The sequence below is a fragment of the Manis pentadactyla genome, chromosome 5, assembly GCF_030020395.1.
Source record: "Manis pentadactyla isolate mManPen7 chromosome 5, mManPen7.hap1, whole genome shotgun sequence".
Lineage (NCBI taxonomy): Eukaryota > Metazoa > Chordata > Mammalia > Pholidota > Manidae > Manis > Manis pentadactyla.
In genome coordinates, this window is record NC_080023.1 from 177,707,951 (window position 1) to 177,729,244 (window position 21,294).

The following is a 21,294-nucleotide window of genomic DNA, read 5'->3' on the forward strand; positions in this document are numbered from 1 at the left end:
CCGTCTCAAACATTCGGCCCCACTTCTGTGGACCCCAAGTGGCTGCTTCTTTGTCTGGCTGTCCCCGTGGGGACAGCCCCCCAGAGCCCCTCACGGCAAGCAGACCAGCCAGACTTGGGGTCCAGCCTTCTGGGCCAGGCCACAGCAGCTGGGCGGTGACAGGGCTGCTGCTGGACCACCCTGGGCGGAGCAGGCGGACCCCTGTCCGGTCGCCGGCAGCAGTGACGCATGAGGGGGCCCCCCGGGTGGGAAGGGGCTCCCGGAAGCAGGCGCACGGCTCTGGGGTCGCTCGGTTTATTGGTAAAACGGGCACTGAGCGCGGCGGGGGCTGGACACGGAAGCCGGGGCGGCGGCGGGGGCGCTTTTCCTCTTGAAGAACTTCCACTGGACCTTGATGGCGAGCATCCAGTCGCTGACCGAGAGCCTCCTGCACGCGGAGGTGCAAACGTGCGCCTGGCGGGGGCGCGGGGCGCCGGGCGGGGGGCGGGGCGGGGGCGGGGGCGCGGCGCCGCCGGGGAGGGTCGCGCCGCGGGCGCCCGCGCTTCACTTGCCCGCCTTCTGCGCCTTCTGCGCCGACTTGGTGACCTTGCCGGCGCCGCCGCTCTTCTTCTCCACGTTCTTGATGACGCCCACGGCCACCGTCTGCCGCATGTCCCGCACGGCGAAGCGGCCTGCGGGGAGGGGGCGTGAGGGCCGGCCGGACGCAGCGCGCGTGCGCACTCGCGCCCGCAGCATCCTCGCGGGTCCTCAGCTCTCCCGCCTGTTCCCCAGCCCGTGGAGCGTGGGGCGCTAAAACAGCGGTGTCTGGAAAGCTCTTGGGTGGCAGGGACGACTGCACGTAGCACTCGCCCAAGTTCTTGGGAACTAAATGGCCAGTGAACTGGCCTCTGGACACGCCCGGCCCGAGTCCGCCTTTCAGCTGTTACGACGGTGGCCAGCAACACTGCGTGAGGCAGCTCTCCATATATGTCTAGGGGGCATCCTATGGGTATCTGCGGGGCAGGCCAGTTGGGGCTGGGCAGTCAAACCTAATTCTGCTGCCAGACGAGCTATGGGCCTGGGGTGAGTCAGGTAGGGGCCAAGGGCAATGCCATCCCAGGCCTGCCCAGTGGGGCCACTTGTGCTCCATGAGACAGAGGCCATGGGCCTCTGGCTAAGCTCTAAGTTCAGCAAAGCAAGGCACTCCCCCTCTCCTGCCCCCCACAAGGCAGTGCTGGGCCCTCAGTCGGGGCTGCACCTCCCTGGACCGCCCAGCTCACCAAGAGGTGGGTACTGGGAGAAGCTCTCCACACACATAGGCTTTCCCGGGACCATCTCCACAATGGCCGCATCGCCCGACTTCAGGGACTTGGGGTTGTCCTCCAGCTTCTTGCCAGAGCGCCGGTCAATCTTCTCCTTCAGCTCGGCAAACTTGCAGGCGATGTGGGCTGTGTGGCAGTCAATGACGGGCGAGTAGCCGGCGCTGATCTGCCCCGGGTGGTTCAGGATAATGACCTGTAAGCACAGCTGTGTGAGGCCATTAGGTGTGCACAGGGTGGGCCCTGGGGGCACCAAAGGTGGGGAAGCTCCTGTCACAGAGGTCCGCCTCCCGGGTCCCTGGGGCCCAGAGTGCTGGCATGGAGAAAGGCCATGCTGTGGGGAGCCCACCTCCCAGACCTGGACCCCGGGGTCCTCATTAAGCATTTGGCAAACCACAAGAGATAAACAACCAAGTGCCCTGTTTAAGGGGAACTGCAGGCAGAGCCTGCGCTATCAGCCCTGGCCAGAGTGGAGGCAGGGGAATGCTTAAATTGTAGGTGCGTCATGACATTCAATTACATCTCATTAAAGCCAACTTTTAAAACTTGTCATCTGAAGAGGTGATCAGAGGGCATGCACTGAAAATGTAGGGAATACAGGTATTACAGAGACACCTCTGGTAATAAATTAACCAAAGCATCTTCAAGTCCAAAGTGGGACCTCAATGAGTCTGGCAGAGCCAGGGCCTCGCCAGGCCTCTGCTCTCCTGGTGTGTGCCCTCAGCCCTGGCCCCACCCTGGCAGGCCTTGCTGGCTTCATTTGTAAAGGAGGGGTCTGAGTCCTCCTCGGCGCCAGGCTGAGGGCCGTCGCGTGCTCAGCTGGCCCCAGGCAGCTACTTCACAGAGGCCAGCCCCGTTTACCACCCCGGCAGGAACAGGCCGCCTGGCCACCATGCAGCCGCCCACCTGGGAGGTGAACTGGGCAGCCTCCTGGGGCGGGTCGGACTTGCTGTCCCCACACACGTTGCCTCTGCGGATGTCTTTGACCGACACGTTCTTCACATTGAAGCCGACATTGTCTCCCGGCAGGGCCTCGCTCAGGGCCTCGTGGTGCATCTCCACGGACTTTACCTCTGTGGTGATGTTCACGGGCGCAAAGGTCACCACCATGCCCGGCCGGAGGATGCCGGTCTCCACTCTGCCCACAGGCACAGTGCCAATGCCTGGGTAAAGGAAGGGGATTGTGAGGAGCAGGCGGGAGCCAAGGGGGTGCCCCTGCTCCTCCCTGGCAGGTGGGGGGCATGGCCACATGGAAGGAGTGAGGGGACAGGGTGGCCCGGACAAAGCGGACACTGAGAGGTCCAGACAGGAGTGGACCCCATGGAGAAAAGGGACTGAGCCAGAGAAAGGTCCCGGGAACGCAAGGAACCCAGGGGCAGAGGAGGTGGAGACGGGCAAGGAGAGACCCCATGAGGCAGCAGTGTGAGTACAGGTGGAGGACCAGCCACCAGGGTTGCTCAGCCGGGCTTGGATGCGGCTGCCTTCCCAGAGGGCTCCCCAAGGCTGGTGCCCCAGAATTTCTCCTGGATCTGCTTACATTGGGGGGCTGCCCTGCAGGCATTTGGTGTCCCCCAGGGTGTGGAAGTGGTTCCACCCCCATCTTCCTGACTGTGATGGAGCCTCGTGTGGCATTTGTATGACAGTCTGAGGCTGCGGCTGTTCTCTATGCTGCATGGATGTGACACCCCCACCCTGCACACAGGTTCCTGACGTCTCTGGCCACAGTCCCTCAACTGGGAGTCCCCCTTGCCCCTCATGGGTCTCACACTTTTTTGTAGTTTCTGCATCATCTAACAAATACCGTTTCTCATTCCTGGAGTGGATCATGTCTCCCACAAGACTGGGACCCCCAGGGAGAGGGGTCGACCTTGTGCCACCAGGTCCTGGCATGGGACTGAGCACTTACTTGGAGAAAAGACAACCCTGGCAAATGCTGGACAGTCAGACAGATGTGTCGGGGTGGAAAGGAGGATGATGGATGGACAGACAGATGGATGGGTGGATGGGGGACTGGGGAATGGATGCACGGTTGCCCACAAAGTATGCAGCATTGGGGAGAGGCAGAAATCGCCAGGCCTAGGAGCTCCTTGTTGGGGAACCTGGTCTCAGGATAGGGGTGTAAGGGGCAGAGCTGGCAGGGTGGGCTGTGCACCCGCCCTTACTCACCACCAATCTTGTACACGTCCTGCAGCGGCAGGCGTAGGGGCTTGTCCGTGGGGCGTGTGGGGGGCAGGATTGTGTCCAGGGCCTCCAGCAGGGACACGCCACTGGCATTCCCTTCCTTGCGCTCCACTTTCCAGCCCTTGAACCATGGCATCTGGAAGGGGGGGAGAAGGCACCCGCAGGAGGTAGAGCCCACCTACTGGGCCCACATGGCCTCCCCAGGGCTCTCCAGGACTCGTGGTGGAGGAGTCCCACCTGCCCCACAACACTGCCCACACTAAGTCACTTTCCTGCCCATCAGGATACTGAGCAGCTGTGCCCTCCCTCACCTGAGTTCACACTGCAGCAGCACAGAGACCCTGGGAAGGGGAGACAGGCAAGAAGCAAAGCCGCTCCTCAGCCCAGACTGAGCAGACGGGCTCAGACAGGATGGCATGACGCTCCCAAGCCCGTCCCCACTCTACAGCCCCCAGGGCCCTGGCCCTTAGAGCCCTGGACAGGGCCAGAGGCACTGGGTCCCAGGTCCGTGCCAAGAGACCATGGCCTCCAGACAGCCCAGATCAACATATGAATCCCTGTGCCAGCAGGTCTAGAGTGGGACATTCGGGGGTGGGGGTGTCCTGTCAGTCTCCCCAGGAGGGTGACGGCACAGCCTGCGCACCCATCACCCACCGAGTCCACCCAACAACACGCAAACACGCAGTCCAGCAAGTGGGAGCAGGCTCCCAGCTGTGTCCCCAGAGCACAAAGCTCTGGGCTCCGTCCCCCTTCACTCTCCCCCCAGGCTCCCTGAGATGCAGGCTGCCTGAGCCACAAGTTTCCCGACTGACCGCAGAGAGCCAGCCCTCAGCCCTGCCCAGTGCCTGCCCCACTCCAGGCCCCAGGGAAATGAAAACCAGCTCTCTACGGCACAGTTCCTGGGAGTGGGGCACATGGCCTGAGCCCCCACAGCCGCTGCCCTGCATTGTTGACCTGGAGGAAGTGTCCTGGCCAGAGAGGGGACTCCGAGGCCTCTGCGGGCCTGCTGAGGGACAAAGCCCCGATCCTGAGGAAGCCAGGGCTCCTCCCCAGGACACCCACAGGGCGCTGATGCCCCAGCAGCAAGGCTGAGGGGAGCCCAGAAAAGGCCCTCTGACCCTGCGGCCAGTTCCAACGTGGCCTGATCCACGACCCAGGGCTCCAGGACTCACATTGGGAGAGGGCTCCAGCATGTTGTCACCGTGCCAACCCGAGATGGGCACGAAGGGCACGGTGGCCGGGTTGTAGCCGATCTTCTTGATGTAGGCGCTGACCTCCTTGACGATCTCGTCGTAGCGCCTCTCACTGTAGGCAGGCTCTGTGGAGTCCATCTTGTTGACCCCTACCACGAGCTGCTTCACGCCCAGCGTGTAGGCCAGCAGCGCATGCTCCCGTGTCTGCCCGTTCTTAGAGATGCCCGCCTCGAACTCGCCAACTCCTGCCGCCACGATCAGCACAGCGCAGTCCGCCTGCCCAGCAAGCCAGATGCCATCATGCCTGCCATATGCCCAGGCCCCTCTGGACAGCGGGCAGGGGCCTGGGGCCTAGGGGGTCTCGACCTTAGGAGCAGTGGTGGGAACTCATCCCTCTGTCTGTGTGAACACCCTGGTGACGTCTGCTTGTCTGTCTGCATTTCTGCCCACATCTTGGTGTCCCCATCCTGGCCTCTATGTGCAAAGGTTGCCCTAACAATGGCTGGCTGTGCTAATGGGCACCCTGCATGCCTGAGATGCTGGGGCATTGAATAAATTCTTGGTGGGGGGGGGCTCTGTGACAGGCTTGGCAAGTGGTAAGAAAGGTGGGGGGCCTTGTGCCCTGGTGAGGACCAGAGGAGACCCACCTACCCCCTCTCCCAGACTCTAGGGCCCAGGCCCCACCCCCTGTGCCCCACGCCCTGTGCCCCATGGCCCTGGCATTCGGCTCACCTGGGACGTGCCGGTGATCATGTTCTTGATGAAGTCTCGGTGGCCTGGAGCATCAATGATGGTGATATAGTACTTGGTGGTCTCGAACTTCCAGAGGGAGATGTCGATGGTGATGCCGCGCTCCCGCTCGGCCTTCAGCTTATCCAGCACCCAGGCGTACTTGAAGGAGCCCTTCCCCATCTGGAGGGGTGGGGCATGGCTCAGGGTAGACCCGGACCCGGCGCCCGGCCTGCGGGTCCCCCAGAGAGCAGCATGTCACAGCAGAGAGCCTCCCTGATGGGACCCTGGGACTCCGGACCCATCTCTGGAACGAGGGATGCAGGCGCAGGGGCCTCTAAGGGACACTCAGACTGGGTCCTGCCCTGCCCGTCCCTCTCCCCAGGGACGGTCGCTGCTATTTAAATGGGCGCAACTCCCACGTCCACCAGCAGGTGGTGCATGGGCCTGGGAGCTGCCTCGGAGCGGGGCAGCCTCACATTGAAACCCTCCCCCTGGCTGAGGGCTCCTCTTTATCTGAAGCCGGGGACCCTCCCCAGATGCCGGCATCACTCCGAGGCTGACAGCGCCACTGCATTTTATCACTCGCTGGCTGACAACCCTCTGGGATTTCTTTTTTTTTTTTTTTAGGTGAAAAAAGAAAGAAATCGGATGAGGTCACAAGGAAGAACTTGGCTTTCCAGCTCTTTCTAGAGCCAGCCAAGCCTTCCAAGTAGCTCTGAGGCTCCTCCTCCCCTTTATTCCCCAACCTGAGCAGGGGAAGCAAGGCCAGGCTGCTCTCTGCAAACACCTGTGCTGAGGGTCCAGCGAGACCCCCAGGCCCCAGGCCAGGTCTGTGGTCAGGGCAGCACGGGGGTCTCTGCACAGTGGGCAAAGCTCCCGGCCAGGGCCGTGCACAGACAGGGCCCTGCTCTCCAGGGAAGCTGCCCACCCAGAAGGGGCCACCCAGATGGACCCAGCTAGACCTGAACCAGACTCCCTGGCAGCCTCCCACTAGGGCCAGCCCCGCAGGGAAGGAGTGATGCAGCGTCTGGGCCCAGGCCTGGAGGGAGAGGCACTTTCCTCAGGCAGGTTCAGCTCAGGCCAGCAGCTGGCCCCCAGGACCCTGGCCCAGTCCCTCTGTCATCTGGGTGAGAGTGTCCATAGCCTCCCGCAAGGGGGCTTCTCCAAGAGCTCGGGGTTCGGGGAGTGGTCATAGAAAGTAAAGCCCCACTCCGTGGACACCTCCCAGCACAGGTCTCAGCCACTTGAGAGAGGGGAGAGGCCAGCAAAGGGACCCGTCCATACCCGCCAGCCAGGAATCCCCAAGGGCACCCCCTGGACAAGCAACCTCCCCAGCCCAGCACGAGAAAATGGAGATGACGGGCTGGGTGCCCATCACTCAGCTATTAATAGCCGCCCTGAGTCTCGGCCCAGCCCTGGGACAAGGGAGGGCAGTGACACCTCCAGTCCCAGACCTCAGGCAGTGGGGTGGGGTGGTGAGGGTCCCTGCTTCAGGCCCAAAGACAGGCTTCAGGGCTCTCCAGTGCAGTGTGTTCCGGAGCCTGCCGCGGGCCCCTGCCGAGCAGACATGCTGCCTCCGGGCCACTCCCCCCACCAGGGCAATCCATCATGCCACCCCACCGCCCCACCGAACACATCCTCAGAGAGAGGCCCCACCCCTGCTCCCCACTCACCGCCCCGTCTCTGGACCCTCTGAGATACTCCTCCTGCAGGACCCTCACCCCCTGGCCTGGAGGAGGTAAGCTGAGCCACGCACACAGGTCAGGGGCATCCCAGCCCGGTCACCTGACGGGAACCTGTCCTCAGGCAGGGGCAAAGCGGGAGCCTCCTCCCCACCCGCCGCCCGCTCACCTCGGCTGCCTCCTTCTCAAACTTCTCGATGGTCCTCTTGTCGATGCCCCCACATTTATAGATGAGGTGGCCTGTGGTGGTGGACTTGCCCGAGTCCACGTGACCAATGACCACGATGTTGATGTGGGTCTTCTCCTTGCCCATTCTGCCCGGGGTGTGGGGAGGGGCTGGCACGACGGGGGCTGGGGGGGCTCTGGCACAGGGCGAGGATGCCGAACAGTGCTTCTGTGGGTCAGGGCGGGGGTACGGGTGATGGAGGACCTCCAAGGAAGCCCAGCAAAGACACCCCCTGCCCACAGACAGGGCCCTAAGGCCAGGGCCCAGTCCCCACATTCTGCAGTAAGGGAAAAGGCCCTCCAGCCTGCACCTGGTACGTCAAGCCAGGTGGCAAGCCCAAAGGGTCCAGTCTGCATAGATGTCTGAGTGTTGGCCCACAGCGCTCCCCCAGTGAAGGAGCTTACTCCCATCTGGAGACAGAGAAACACCAGGCTGGGTGAGCCCATGACCAGGCAGGAGCCTGGCGATGAGTCACCCCACCCTGCTCTCCAACACCCTGTCCCCGATGCTTGTTCCTGGGCTGGGATGCTGTACCCCACCCCCACAGAGGTGCCATGGTGGAGAGGCAGCCAGGGCCCCTCATTCCCCGTCTCAAGCAGGGAGGGCACCATCTTCCTCTCCTCCAAGCCTAACAGGCTGGCACCAGGAAAGACAGGCTGGGCCAGAGCTCCCGTGGGGGATGGCGCCTAGATCAGGGGCCCAGAATAGCTCGGGTCCTCCCCCAGTCTGGGCAGGGGGCAGACAGTAGGGTGGGGAGATGGGGGTCCCTGCTCTGTCCAGAGGAGAGAAAATCCGACCCAAGCAGCCAAGCTTAGCAGGTGCCAGACAGAGATGCCCTCAGCCTGGTGATGCTAGAGTGGGACCCTCTCTCTCCTGGTCAGGACCCTGGGTCACAGCCCTTGCCCCCTCCTGGAGGTCAAAGGAGAAGCCTAGACAGCCCAGGAGGAAACAAGCGACTGGGGGATGGGAAGCAGGCACCATCTCACACCCTAGGGTGCCAACGCCGGCAGGACGCCATGGGATGGGGGCGGGATGTCGACGGCCCCCAGGTCTCACGGCCACCCCCTCCACTGCCTCCGTCGCCAGGGCACCCCCAGTGGCCCGACCCCCACCAGCCGCCAGCACTGAAGACCCTGCCCCAACCCCGCGGGGCCCCGGGCGGTCCCAAGGTCACGGCTAGCAGCGACGGCCGCCGCCTCGTAAACAAGCGCCGCGGGGCTCCCACCCTCCTCCCCGCCGCCCGCAAGGACCGACCCCAGCGCCGGTCCGGGCGCCCGGGGTGGGCGGCGGATCCCCGCGGCCAGCAGCGCAGCCTCGCCAGGCGCCGGGCCCCAGCTCCTCTCTGCGTCCAGGACCTGCCCCCGGGGAGGGGACCCGCTGCGGAAAGCTGGGGGCCGGGGCGGGGGGCCCCGAGGCCAAGCGTCCTTACCCCGAGCCGAGGTCTCAGCCAGAGGGACTGGCGGCGCCGGCGCCGGCGGTTTTATCTCTGCAGGAGGGGGTCCACCTACTGACGGCGCGGGCGCAATGCACTGCGCCCCTGCAGTACGGCAATGCGGTACCGGCGGGGGAGGGGCGCGGGCGCGGCCGGGGGCGGGACGCGAGGGGTGCAGGGACACGGGGCCGCGGGCGCGGGGGAGGATGCCGCGAGGGACGCAGCCACAAAGGCGCGCAGGCACGGGAAGGGGGCGCGCGGAGGGACGACGGCCGGCGGCGGGGGCGCAGGGAGGGAGAAAGGCGCCCGCAGAGGAACGGCCCAAGGCTGAGGACGCAGCAAGCGGAGACGGAGACGCCGGGCGCAGCACACCGAGAGGGGAGACGGAAGGAGGCCGGGACAGAAAGGCCCTCCGGGGAAAGAGGCTTCCCTGGGGTGGGGCCGATCTGCAGGGACTCAAGGCAGGTGGGGGCGGGGCGGGGCGGGCCAGGCCGCAGCCTTAGGGGCTGTGGGGTCGGCCTGAGGCCTGGCCTCTGCCTGTTCTCGGTGGGCAAATGAAGCTCCGTCCTGCAGCCAGGACGCCCAGGTTGTGGCCAGGGTGCGCAGGCCCTCCCGGTGGGACCCCAGAATCTGCCTGCTTCCAGGCCCCCTGCCCCATGTGCTTGCCACATGGGCTCCCCCACAGGCCCCCACAGCCAGGCTCCCCCGTGGTGCAGCCCAGGAACGGTGCCACCAGGGTCCCCTCAGTTTGGTCAAGTGGCCTGAGGCTCCATCAAAGGCCACCCTTCCTCTGAAGCCCCCGAAAGGACCATTTTCCACCCTTGGCCCCTGTCTGTGCAGGGAATGCCCGAAGTCTGCCCCCCAGAGCCCACTGATACCTCTGAAGTCTGCCGTGTGTGCACCTGTGGGCTGGGTTCCCTGGGAAGCAGTGTGCCAATCAGCAACCAGAGTTCCAGGCTGAGGCCCCCCCGCACGGCCTCCCCAAGCAATCAGACTGGTGGGGTCCGAGTGTCGGGTCATAGACGGGCCCTTCTGTCGGAAGCAGAGGTCCCTGAGGGTCCTGGGGAGACCAGGGTAAAGGCCAAACGGCTTCTAAGGAAGGGAATGGCCCGGGGTCATGTGGAGACAGTTCGGGCCTCTTTCCGGGACTCCCGCCCTGTCACTTTGCCCGTTGTCACAACTCCCAATGGCTGTCTCTCCATCTGGCTTGGATCCAGAAGACACGAGCGTCCTATTGATTTTTGTGACTGAAGGGTGTGGGAGAAGGTCGGGCAGGATCTCAAGAATTGTGTGTTGAGTGGGTGAAAGCAGAGGCCCAGTGCTCAGCTCCTTCGGCTGAGGCCATGGCCCCGGGGGCCCCCACGGATGGGACCCAGCAGCTCAGAAGTCAAGGGGGCCATGGGGCAGTGGTTGGGGTCCAAGCGGGTCTCACTGGCTTGGGGGGAGGATCTCTCAGGCAGGGAACAGGGTCTGCCCCAGGACACTGAGGTTGGTGCTCACAGGCAGAGGGACTCCTGGGGCAGGGAGGGGCTCACGGATGACTGGGCGCTTCCCAGTGCCGCTGATACCAGCAAACAGGCGCCAGGAATTAAAAATAAATGCCTGGCAAGGAATGAACACCCCCCGACCTCCCGCCCAGCTGGTCTCTATATTTAATGTGTCCCCTCCTGCCTGAAGGTTAGGCGGGATTTGGGAGACACTGCTTGGCCGCACTGGGCCAGACCAACGGGGCAGGAGGCCCACCCCAAATCCCCACAAGGGACCAGCAGCCAGCATCCTGGGCTGCCTATGGCCTCAGAGTGTTTGTCAGATACCCTCCACAGTCTGGGCCGCGCCCCTCCACTCCTGGCTTACCCACAGCTGCCAGCCAGCTGCAGTGAAATAGCACTGGGCGCCTATGGCAGGGGCTGGCCTGTGCTGAGAGGCCTCACTGCCCAGAGCAGTGGCCACTCCTCCCAGGGGGTCCGCTGCCCAGGAAAGACCCACCCTGGTCTCTGGGGTGATCTCTGGTGGTTTCACCAAAGGGCCTCCGTGTCCCCACTCAGCTGGGCTGTACTGTGGGGCCACTCAGCCACCTGGACACACTTGGCACTCATGGGTAATGACACTAAGTAAGATTATAGCGCTGAATAACAACACTCCAGCAGTGCCAAACAAATACAAACCACAGCTGCTTAGTACCAAATAACTACTTACCAACTACTAACGACTGACAGCACTTACTACTACTAAGTCCTAAACAGCCACAGGTGCCAGCTTTGTGAGTTCACAGAGTACAGCCCCAGGACCAAGAGCCACCTGGGCACAGAGAGGCAAACCATGGTGCCCAAGGTCACACAGAAAGGAGGGCCCGAGCTTGCAGTCAGCCTGGAGGGCCTGAGCCAGGCCAGGGTTCCTTCCAGAAAGAAGCCCGCCTAGGTCACACCCGCCCTCCAGGTCAGCCCTCTGGCTCCCAAATCTGAGCCACTGCTCGCAGTGGCCCCATAGCAGCCAAGGGTGTAAGTGGGGAGGAAAGAGCCAGAAGGGGCTTCAGCTGCCAGCCTGGTGCCGCCTCACACATTCTGGGGAGTGGGACAGGAGGGAGGGGTACCAGCCCCTTAGCCCCCAGGCCCAGCACAAGCTGCTTGGGGAGACACAAGCAGCCCCCTCTCTTGCTAGCTGGGGTTTCACAGCCTGGGGAAAGAAGATCCAGCTAAAATTAACCATTATCAAGCTGTCAGCCCTGGAAATAAAACAGCCTCCCATTGGCTGCTGGTGATGTCACTGCCAGTTAATAATAACCTGTGAATGCACAACTAGCCACCTGTGCCGGTGCCCTCCTGTGGGGCCAAAGCCAAGGCACTGCTGCCTGAGCACCGGGGGCCAGCGACCCACTGGACCCAGACAGCAGCTCGGCGGCAGGACTGAGGCCACGGGGCACAGCCGAGGGTGCTCTCCGGCCTTGGGGTGTCTCAGACCATGGGCCACAGGCTGCCCTTGGACTCCAGGGCATCGGTGTGTGGGTCTATCCAATCTTGTCTCCCAGTCTACCTGGGCAGCAGGACCTGGACAGCACCAACCCCCAGTCGCCAGGCCTGTATGCCGGGAACTGAGCTGCCCCTGAGGCTGCAAATTAAGTGGTATCCATGGCAAAGAGGAGCTCTTGGCTGCGGACCTTCCCCCAGAAAAGCAAGGTCATGGCCTCTAAATCAGAGAAGTGTTACCGGGCAGGGGGCCTATGGGGCACATGCACAGCAGCCGTACCCCAAGGCCAGCCAAGGGCCATTCCAGCACCAGTCCTGTGCTCAGTCTCTGGCCAAGTGAAGTGGGGAGTTGGGGTGACTCACTGCACAATCCAAGCCCTCAAACATGCCACCCCACCACATCCAGCATGTCTGGGAGGTGACCTGAGTCCGCCAGGGAAGCCCTGAGAGGGGGCAGGGCACTGCCCCCCACCCCCACCCCACCAGAGACTCTGGCCCCAGGGCACCTGCAGCTGCTCACGGGAGCCGTTGCCATGGTGAAAGCTGGGCAGCTTGCAGGCCCCTCCCTCGAAGGCTTTCTCTCCCCAGGAGCCCTGTTAGTGGCACCTGTGCTTGGGAGGGCCCTCGCCCCCAACACGAGGGCCAGACCTCTGCCCACACAAGCCCTGAGCCCAGAGCTGCCAGCAGCCTTGACCTCCTGAGGTACCAGGGAAGGGGCTCTGTGCCTTGGGCCACCTAGAGTCGGGGCTCCAGCCTGGCACCAGGACAAGGGGTGGCAGGTTTCTCCGTTCAGTCCATTACAGGTTAGGGGCAACCGGAGAGTCCAGAGGAGGGGCCAGCATCTCTAACCCAGGAGGGGAAGCCCCTGTGGTGGGGCACAGAGACAGAGAAGCTGGGGATGGTCTGCAGGCCCCCTGCCCATCCCAGCTGGCCTTCTGTGGAGCCGGCGGAAGGTGGGGAGGCTGCACTCACCACAGCACCGATGTGGTTTCTCCCACCACAGCCGGACCAGGCTCCCCTGGGAACTAATGGGAGGCAGCACTGCCTCCTGAGGCCTGCCCTTGGGGGGTGGGGGAGGCCCAGTGCTGGTCAGCCTCTCCTCCCCAGGCTGGGGGCATCTCTGGGTGGGATTTGCCAGGGAACCTGGAGCTCATTAGCGACCAGGTGTTTCCCCTCCTAGAACAGAGCCTCCCTCAGCTGGGCAGCTGGGAACAACCTGCTTCAGCAACAAGAGACCTCAGGGGTCTTAGGGATGAGCTGGGGGACTTTCAGTGGCGAGGGCCTAGTGCCTCCACCGTCCCAGGAAAGACCCTCCCATCCCACAAGGCCCAGGGGCCCGAGGGCAGAGGGCCCCACCTTGTCCTTAACCTGGGAGAAGTGCACAGACTGCACAGGGACCAGATCGCGAGGAGAGCAGGCCGAGGCCGTCCACGCTGGTCATTTCATCGTCACTGCAGCGCAGGGCTCCGTCCAGTTTTGAGCTGCTGCAAATAAAGCTGCCACAGGCCCCTGTGCATGCTGCTTTGTAGGCTGCCCTGCTGGGCCTGCACCATAGGGGTAGGGCCGTGAGCCATGGGGCACTGTGCCCGTCATTCGTTTCCACCTCTTGGCTCTAAATTCACCCTTCAATTCCTGCTCTGTGATGACAGACAGAGTCACTTCACGCACTTTTCCTTTACACTGAGTAAGTACATCCATTTGCAGGGCAGGCAGTGGCGAATTTCAGTCGAGATGAAATTGAGGACTGCCTTCTTTCCTTGACTGAGGACATCTTATTTCTTTGCGTATCGAGTGATTTGGGGCTGAACACTGTCCGTAGACTCTGGACTGTGTCCCTCTCCCTCTGAAGGCTGCGGGCTCCTGTCTCAGCAGTCACTCTGCCTCAGGCCTGCGAGGGCTCGGTGTCACTCTTGGTTAGTGTCAATCCACGGAATGTGCAAAGTGCCTCCCAAGCCCCACTGTCGGTGTCAGCTCCCCAGCTCTTCATGGGACTCGGTTCTGACCTTTCCTAGCTGGGCTGGAATAGGTCTCCCTGTAGGCTGCGGTCTTTTTGCCTAAAAAAGTAAGATCTCTGCAGTCTGCTGGCCCAATGCCAGTGCTTCCCAGCACCTTCATCTTCCAGTATTTTTGTTCCATCTCATTCTACGGCAGATTCACCCGAAGGAGTCATGCCTAGAATAATCTCTTCCCCTTGAGGGCAGGGGGACCTGTGGCTCGCGTCCAGCCAGCAGAACATGACAAAGGTGGTGACCTCAGTTGATAGGTCATTTAAGACCGTGTCTTGGCTGACTGGAGTGAGCAATGCTCCTGCTGGCCTTGAAGAAGTGAGCTCCCAGGGTGTGAGGAAGCCGGAGGGGCCGTGTGTCAGGGAACTGTGGCAGCCTCCACGAGCCGAGGGTGGCCCACCACTGTCCAGAGGGGACCCCACGTGAACACACAGAATTGACTTTTTGGAAGGTGTACAATTCTAAGAATGTTAGCACACATACAGACTCCTGCAGCCCACCAATCAGGACACAGACCGTCGCACCCCTAAAAGCACCCCCTCCGCTGTCCCTTACTCTCAAACTTTCCTGTCACCCCAGCAACTGCCGGTCTGCTCTCCATCACCATGGCTGCATCTTGAGGACCGCGTCAGTTGCGAACAGCGTGTCATGATCCGGGCGTGGCTGCTTTCATGCACACAATACCCTTGAGATCCATCCAGCCTGTTGCCTAGATCATTCCTTTCCATCAGTGACTGGACAGACCACAGTTTGCTTACCCATTCATCCCTGAATGACATTTGAATTGTTTCCAGTTCGGGCACTTATGAATAAAACTGCCACGGACATTCGCCAACAAGTTTTTGTTTGAACGTTACTTTGAACTTCTTCTGGACAAATGCCCAGGAGTGGGACTGTGTATGTTTAACGTCTTAAACTTCTGCCAAAGTAAGCTCTGGAGTACTGGCGCCAGTTTGCGTGCCCACAGCAACGTGGGCATCCCTCACCAGCATTTGTTAGTGGCCTGTTCTTGTTATTACAGTCATTCTGTGGGTGTGAAATGGCATCTCATTGTGGTTTTGACTCGCATTTCCCCAATAACTCATGATGGTGAGCACTTTTCATGTGCTTATTATCTATCAACAAAGTAAAAAGGTAAACCACAAAATGGGAAAAAATACTGGCAAATCATGTATCTGATGAGGAATTAATATCCAGAATATATATAGAACTCCTAAAACCCAACAAGAAAACAGACAACCTGATTTAAAAATGGGCAAAAGGTCTGAATAGACATTTCTCTGAAGAAAACATGCAAATGGCCAATAAGCACAGGAAATGATGCTCCTCATCACTGATCATTAGCAAATGAAAACAGAACTACAATGAGCTCCAACCTCACACCCACCAGGACAGCTACTATAAAAAGTAAATAAAAGCATTGATGGGAATGAGGAGAAACAGGAAGCCTCAGGCCCTGTTGGTGGGAATGTAAAAATGGAGTAGCCATCACAGAAAGCAGTATGGCTATTCCCCAAAACATTAAAAATGGAATTACCATATGATCCAGCAGTTCCATTCTGGGTACATCCCCAAAAGAATTAAAAGCAGGGTCTTGCACAGATACCTGTACACCCATGTTCACAGCAGGCTTATTCACAATAGTTAAAATGTGGAAGTGAACCCAAGTGTTCATCGGCCCATGAGTGGAGGAGCAACTGTGGTACATGCAGTGGAATATCACCTTAAAAAGAGGGACACTGTGACAGCTGCCATACACGGATGACACGTAAGGACATGACACTGAGTGGAAGAAGCCAGATGCAAAAGACCATATATCGTATGATTTCATTTATATGAAATGGCCAGAATAGGTAAATCCATAGAGACAGAAAGGTGATTAATGGTTGCCAGGAGCTGAGGGGAAGAGGAGAGGAATCACTTAATGGGAACAGGGTTTCCTTTTGGGAGGATGAAAATGTTTTGGAACTAGACATTTTCTAGAGGTGACGGTTGCACAACATTGTGAAACTGTTTGCCACTGAATTGTACACTTTAAAATGGTTTTATGTTACAGGAATTTTACCTCAATAAAATGATTTAGGTTTTGCCATTTCTCTATACTATTTTTCAAAAATCTTCTCTATACTATTTTTTAGGTCATTTGGCTTTCCATATTAATTTTAGGGTCTCCTTGTTTGTATCTTCAAAAATGTTTCTGGGATTTTTATTGGAATTGCATCAGATCTGTGCATCAACTTGGAGGGAATCAATGTCTGTATTGTGCTAAGTCTCCACTTACTAAGTTTTCTTTGATCTCTTTCACTGGCATTTCACTTTTAGCATACAAAATCCTGTACATATTTTGTTAGGTTTATGCTTAAGTGTTTCACGGGCAGAGGATAGCTATTATAAATGGCATTTTAAAAAATTTCTGCTTCTATCCTAAGAAAGAAAAACAAAGCCAGGGTGTTTTGCTCCCTGATTTCAAGCTATACTTCAAAGCTACAATAATCAAAACAATTTGGTACTGGCACAAGAACAGACCCATAGATCAATGGAACAGAATGGAGAGCCCAGATATAAACCCACACATATATGGCCAATTAACATATGATAAGGGAGTCATGAATATACAATGGGAAAAAGACAGCATCTTCAACAACTGGTGTTGGGACAGCTACATGCAAATGAATGAACCCGGATGACTGCCTAACTCCATATACAAAAGTAAACTTGAAATGGATTAAAGACCTAAATGTGAAACATGAAACCATAAAACTCTTAGAAGAAAACAGATAAAAATCTCTTGAACGTAAACATGAGCATTTTTTTTCTGAACACATCTCCTTGGACAAGGACACAAAATCAAAAACAAACAAATGGGACTACATCAAAGCAAACAGCTTCTGAACAGCAAAGGACACTATCAGCAACAAAAAGGCAACCTGGGAATGGGAGAAAATATTCATAAATAATTCGGCTGAGGGTGGTTTCCTGTGCCTGAGAGTTTCCTGGTGCTTTTATGCTGAGGAATTTTGAATTTTATCCTGAAGCTCAGTGTTTCTGATGAGTAAACGCTTTTCGGTTTGCTGAATGCCTTGGGTTGGATTCCAGAGCACGGAAGCTTTCTGACAGTTTTTCCAGGTCTACAATTGCATTTTGGACAGAGTTTGTTGACCCCTCATTCCATGATGAAACATGCAGTATTTTTTATTACGTAATTCACCCTTTCAGCAAATACATTTACTGAATGCCTGCAACGTGGCAGGTCCTTCCTTGGCCATGAGGACAGAACAGATGTGAACTTTGTTAGATTTTGTTAACCAACAGTAAACAAAGTAGGTTATTTCCAGTAGTGAAAAGTGCTATAAATAATGATCATATCTAACTCACTGAGCACCTGCTATGTGCTGGGTATGGTATAAGCATTCACACAAAGCGTCTTCACCTTAAAATAGCCCACAAGTTAGGCCTTTCCCATGTTATAGGTAATGCAGTGGGAGCAATAGCTGCTGGCTATGCTCCCCCAACCCTGACATCATCAGCATCCATTGAATATAGCTGATAGGTTATCTCCTGTCGACGGTGACATCACCTACAGAGGAACGGCTCCTGCAGCTGCCTGGGGGTGCATGCTGGTGGTATCTTGAGAGCTGGAGGCAGGTGTCAGGACCCCAACTGCCTGGCCCTCTTCCCTTCTCCCCATCCCTTCACCACTGCTGCCCAGGCCTGGGCCAGCCTCTGGAGCCCCAGGGAGGCACAGGGCCTGGGTCCCCACGGGAGCAGATCTGGATGGCATCAGGGCCATCCCAGGGGCCCAGCACTGTTTGTGAGCCCAGTGGAAGGAGGGCCGCCGCAGCTGTGAGGCTGCACAGTGATTACTGTGCACCCACTTCTGGGGACTCACTGGGATGGACCCCTGGTTCTCTGCTCCCCGCCAGGAGGCAGGACCTGGCTTCAGCCTCCCACACACATAGCCCAGTGGACAAAGGCTTCTTCCTCCAGCCCCAGCCTTTGTGCCTCCCCAGTAGCACTCCCTCAGCTCCTGGGGGCCGAGCCTGTTGAGGGCAGGGGCTCCCGCTCACCCACCTCTGCACATCCAGGCCCACACTGCCTGGCACATGGTAGGTTCCCCACAAGTTCTGGATGAGCTGAGAGACGGTCTCAACCCAGAAGCCACAGCAGCAAGGGCAGTAACAGCCTCCAGCCCCGAGTCCCTCCCAGCAGAAGCCCCCTGACCCTCCTGTCCCCAGGGGCCCTAAGCTCTCCAGGGAAGCCCCACGTCCCAGCTCCCTCTGCTCAGGCCCCCTGTGGGATGGGTCTGTCCCGGGGGTCCCAACCAGCCTGCTGGGACACTTCTGCTCACATTGCCACACCCCCTAGCCCCCCAGGGTGGCACCTGCCCTCATCCCCCCTGCCTCACTCCTCCTGAGTAACAACTGTGCCCAGGATTCAGAGCAGGCACCTCACTGCCTGCCTCAAACCCCACTTCCTGGCCATAGGAACTGTCCAAGGCCTTGGGCAGCTCCCCCGCCCCCGGGCTCTCTGCCCAGGCATTGAAACTACAGTCCTGTTGGAGGCACATGCAAGGGGCATACCAGGACAGACACACACTGGGCCACGGACCACAGGGACACGGGACGGGGCAGCGCCTGAGGCTGAGGGTCCTGCAGAGTGAGACAAGCCTGAGCTGTCCTGCTGCACGGGCCGTCCACCGTCTCAGGGACCACTCAGCGCCCAGCGAGCAGGCCCAGCTACCTCTCCCACCACAAGTCCTGTCACTGCCCCTCCCTGTCCTGGGTCCCCTGGACACTCTGCTCTTGCACAACAGCACTGAGCGGCCACACCACTGCCCAACACAGGCCAGTCTGAAGACTGGCAGCCTCCACCCCCCACCCAGCCAGATAAAGGGTTTTATCAGGGTGGCCAGGCCCCTCCCCTCCTGGGACCTTGGTTTCCTAGTCTGCCCAGTGAAAAACTGGACTGGGGCCCAGGAATCATGGCTGGATCTTGAGGGGGTTGAAGATGTGGAGGCCCTGGTAGGGAGGATTTGGGGCCTTCCCCGGGATTCTCCCTGAAGTCCCCACAGAGACTCTCAACCACCGGGAAAGAAACTTTCCAGCCAGGGCCTAGCATACAAAGAGCGGGATTCCCAGGGCTGCAGACCCCACCCCTGCAGAGAAAGGTCAGGGCTCCGGGCCTGCGTGAGGGACTGGGGAGGTAGGGGAGGCTGATCTCCACATGGCCGGAAGTCCTCCTCGGGACTGGCCAGGCCGTGGCACGGCCCCAGGCACCTGGAAGGAACATCCTGGGGTGCCCAAGACAGGGGGCCTCCACCTCCAGCTACTGGAAACATCCCTTACAGCAGCTCTGCACCCCCACCCACTCAGATAAGCTCTCTTCCCGAGTCCCTTCCACACCCTCTCCCCTGTGCCCCACCTGCACCCTGCCAGCAGCAGGATGCAGACTGGAGCTGGGGGAAAAGGGGTGTGGGTTCCACAGCGGCCAGCGGACACTGCGGGCTCTCCAGCTTCCCATCGCTGGGAGGTCCCTGCAAGGCGGCAGGGACCGGACGCCGGGCCGGCGTGCTGGACGCCCAGTATCTTCTGCGGACCATCCCGTGGCCACGGATGGGGGGGCGCCTTGCTCCAGGATGGGGAACCCTCCGGGGTAGGGGAGGTGGGTGGATAGGCCCTGCCCTAGGATTTAACCATTCCAGGGCCAGACCAGGCCAGGCCAGGACCAGACGCGCTTCCAGCGCTGCCCCAGGTCTGACGGACTCGGCGGGCGGGACTGCGGCCCGGCCCTGCCTGCTAGGCGGGGGCGGGGCTAGCATGAGCAGGGGCGTGGCCTCGGGTGGGGCGGGGCCAGTGCCGCTATTTAAACAGGCGTGCCCGCGCTTGCGCACCCGCGCTTCGCGGTCGTGGAGCGGCCACCCGCCGTGTCTGCTGCAAATGGGTTCCGTGATCTAGCGCCTCCGTCCCCGCCGCCGTGACCGTGCGCCGAGGCCCGCGAGGGGTCGCCGCCGAGGTGAGTGCCCGAGTGGGGACGGGCGGCCGCTGGCCGGACACACCGACCGGCGGGCGGGGGGACGAGCGGGCCAGGCGGGGGCTCGGGGCGGGCGCGGAGCAGGGGCCGGGGCCCGGGCGCTGGGCGGGAGCAGGGTTCGGGGGCCCAGACGCGAGGCTCGCTGGCCATCGGCCTGCGCCGGGCAGGCCGCTCTCGGACCCCAGGCCGGTTGCCCCGCGCACAAAGCGCCTTTGTTCCGCCCTCGCGGCCGGTTCGGGCTGGTTGGAGCCGCCCGCCCCGCCGGGCGATGGCGCCCGGGAGTTCCGGAGCCCCGCCTCGCCCTGTAAATAAACCCAGCGTCGCTTCCTGACCCGGAGCGCACGGCACTGTCCCCGGGGGCCCGGGAGGAAGCTCGACCGGGCTGGGGAGGCTCTTCCCGAGGGGCAGCGGGTGACCAGAGGGGCTCCCGACCCCGCGTGCGCAGGTTTCCACCAGCCACAAGCAGGAGCATGGCAGCCATCCCCTCCAGCGGCTCGCTCGTGGCCACCCACGACTATTACCGGCGTAAGTAAGCCCCTTACCCGCCCCCTGACAGGTCTGACCCCAGACAGGGCTCCCGGCCCCAGCTTGTAGTGTCAGCGCCTTGAGAACCCCCATCTGCTTGGCACTGCCCCTGTGCTGCCAGTGCGTGGGCCAGGCAGGGACTCTGCCCCTTGTGCAGCTGACCCTGTCTGCCTGATGCTCTCCAGGCCGCCTGGGTTCCACTTCCAGTAACAGCTCCTGCGGAAGTGCCGAGTATCCTGGGGAGGCCATCCCCCACCACCCCGGTAAGTGCAGGTCCATGCCCCCTCTTGTCCAGGGGTCCCACCAGGGGCAGGCAGTGCACCACGGCCCACTTTGCTTCTCTCAGGTCTCCCCAAGGCTGACCCGGGTCACTGGTGGGCAAGCTTCTTTTTTGGGAAGTCCACTCTCCCATTCATGGCCACCGTGTTGGAGTCCCCAGAACAGTGAGTCCACCTTCCCGGGGCCGGTGGGAGGCAGGGGCCGGTGGAAGTAGCCTCTGACCGCAAACTCTCCCCCAGCTCGGAGTCTCCCCAGTCCTCCAGTGGCCTGACCACCTGTGACCTGGTTCAGGAAGCCACGAGGAAGCAGCCTGGCAGCCAGCCCAGCAAAGCCAACACGGGGGCCCCATCCTAAGTGGCCACCGCCAGCCACCAGGCATCTGGAGGCGCTAGGCTCCCCAGAGCCCTGCCCGCCGCCCCCCCCCCAGCCCTGCCCCGCCCCGTAGACCAGGCAGGCTGCAGCAGTGGGGTCCTTTCATGTCAGAACAGCAAAACACCAAAAAGAAAGTTAAGGGAACCCTGCTTTTTACTATCCAAGCCACACATGAGCCTTCCTGATAACCCATGACCGTGTGCCTTGCACCATGTGGAAATAAACTCCAGGCAGCCAGCACCCCTGGTGGTGTGTGAGCTGAGTGCCCCGGGGGGCGGGGCTGCCATTTTCCGTGGCCTTCCTGGGGCCCTTGGCTGAGTGGCCACCCTGAAGTGTGGCCCGGGTTCAGATGTGTGAGATGCTCTGGTAGGTGCA

At 60.4% G+C, this 21,294-nt stretch overlaps 3 protein-coding genes across 4 annotated transcripts; 1 reads left to right on the plus strand and 2 right to left on the minus strand.

The window, feature by feature from the left end:
* Window positions 1-278: 278 nt before the first annotated feature.
* EEF1A2 (eukaryotic translation elongation factor 1 alpha 2) lies at window positions 279-8,882 on the minus strand. Of its 2 annotated transcripts, none has more exons than XM_036901706.2 (8): window positions 8,742-8,882; window positions 7,256-7,480; window positions 5,405-5,584; window positions 4,652-4,948; window positions 3,465-3,615; window positions 2,205-2,461; window positions 1,260-1,494; window positions 279-671 (listed from the first exon to the last, which is right to left on the minus strand). In XM_036901706.2, the coding sequence occupies exons 2-8, from the start codon at window positions 7,397-7,399 to the stop codon at window positions 544-546; spliced, it is 1,392 nt and encodes a 463-aa protein (XP_036757601.1). In that variant the 5' UTR covers window positions 7,400-7,480; window positions 8,742-8,882; the 3' UTR covers window positions 279-543. The 2 variants fall into 2 exon arrangements, with proteins under 2 accessions (XP_036757601.1, XP_057359152.1); XM_057503169.1 differs by lacking the exon at window positions 8,742-8,882 and adding an exon at window positions 8,567-8,588.
* Window positions 8,365-20,215, minus strand: LOC130684004 (basic proline-rich protein-like). Its single transcript, XM_057503296.1, has 4 exons — window positions 20,092-20,215; window positions 19,604-20,045; window positions 19,135-19,301; window positions 8,365-9,071 (listed from the first exon to the last, which is right to left on the minus strand). The coding sequence occupies exons 1-4, from the start codon at window positions 20,213-20,215 to the stop codon at window positions 8,365-8,367; spliced, it is 1,440 nt and encodes a 479-aa protein (XP_057359279.1).
* On the plus strand, window positions 19,570-21,159 carry PPDPF (pancreatic progenitor cell differentiation and proliferation factor). Its single transcript, XM_036901708.2, has 5 exons — window positions 19,570-19,725; window positions 20,189-20,268; window positions 20,454-20,531; window positions 20,615-20,711; window positions 20,787-21,159. Exons 2-5 carry the CDS (start codon window positions 20,214-20,216, stop codon window positions 20,899-20,901), a joined length of 345 nt encoding a protein of 114 aa, XP_036757603.1. The 5' UTR covers window positions 19,570-19,725; window positions 20,189-20,213; the 3' UTR covers window positions 20,902-21,159.
* Window positions 21,160-21,294: the final 135 nt, after the last annotated feature.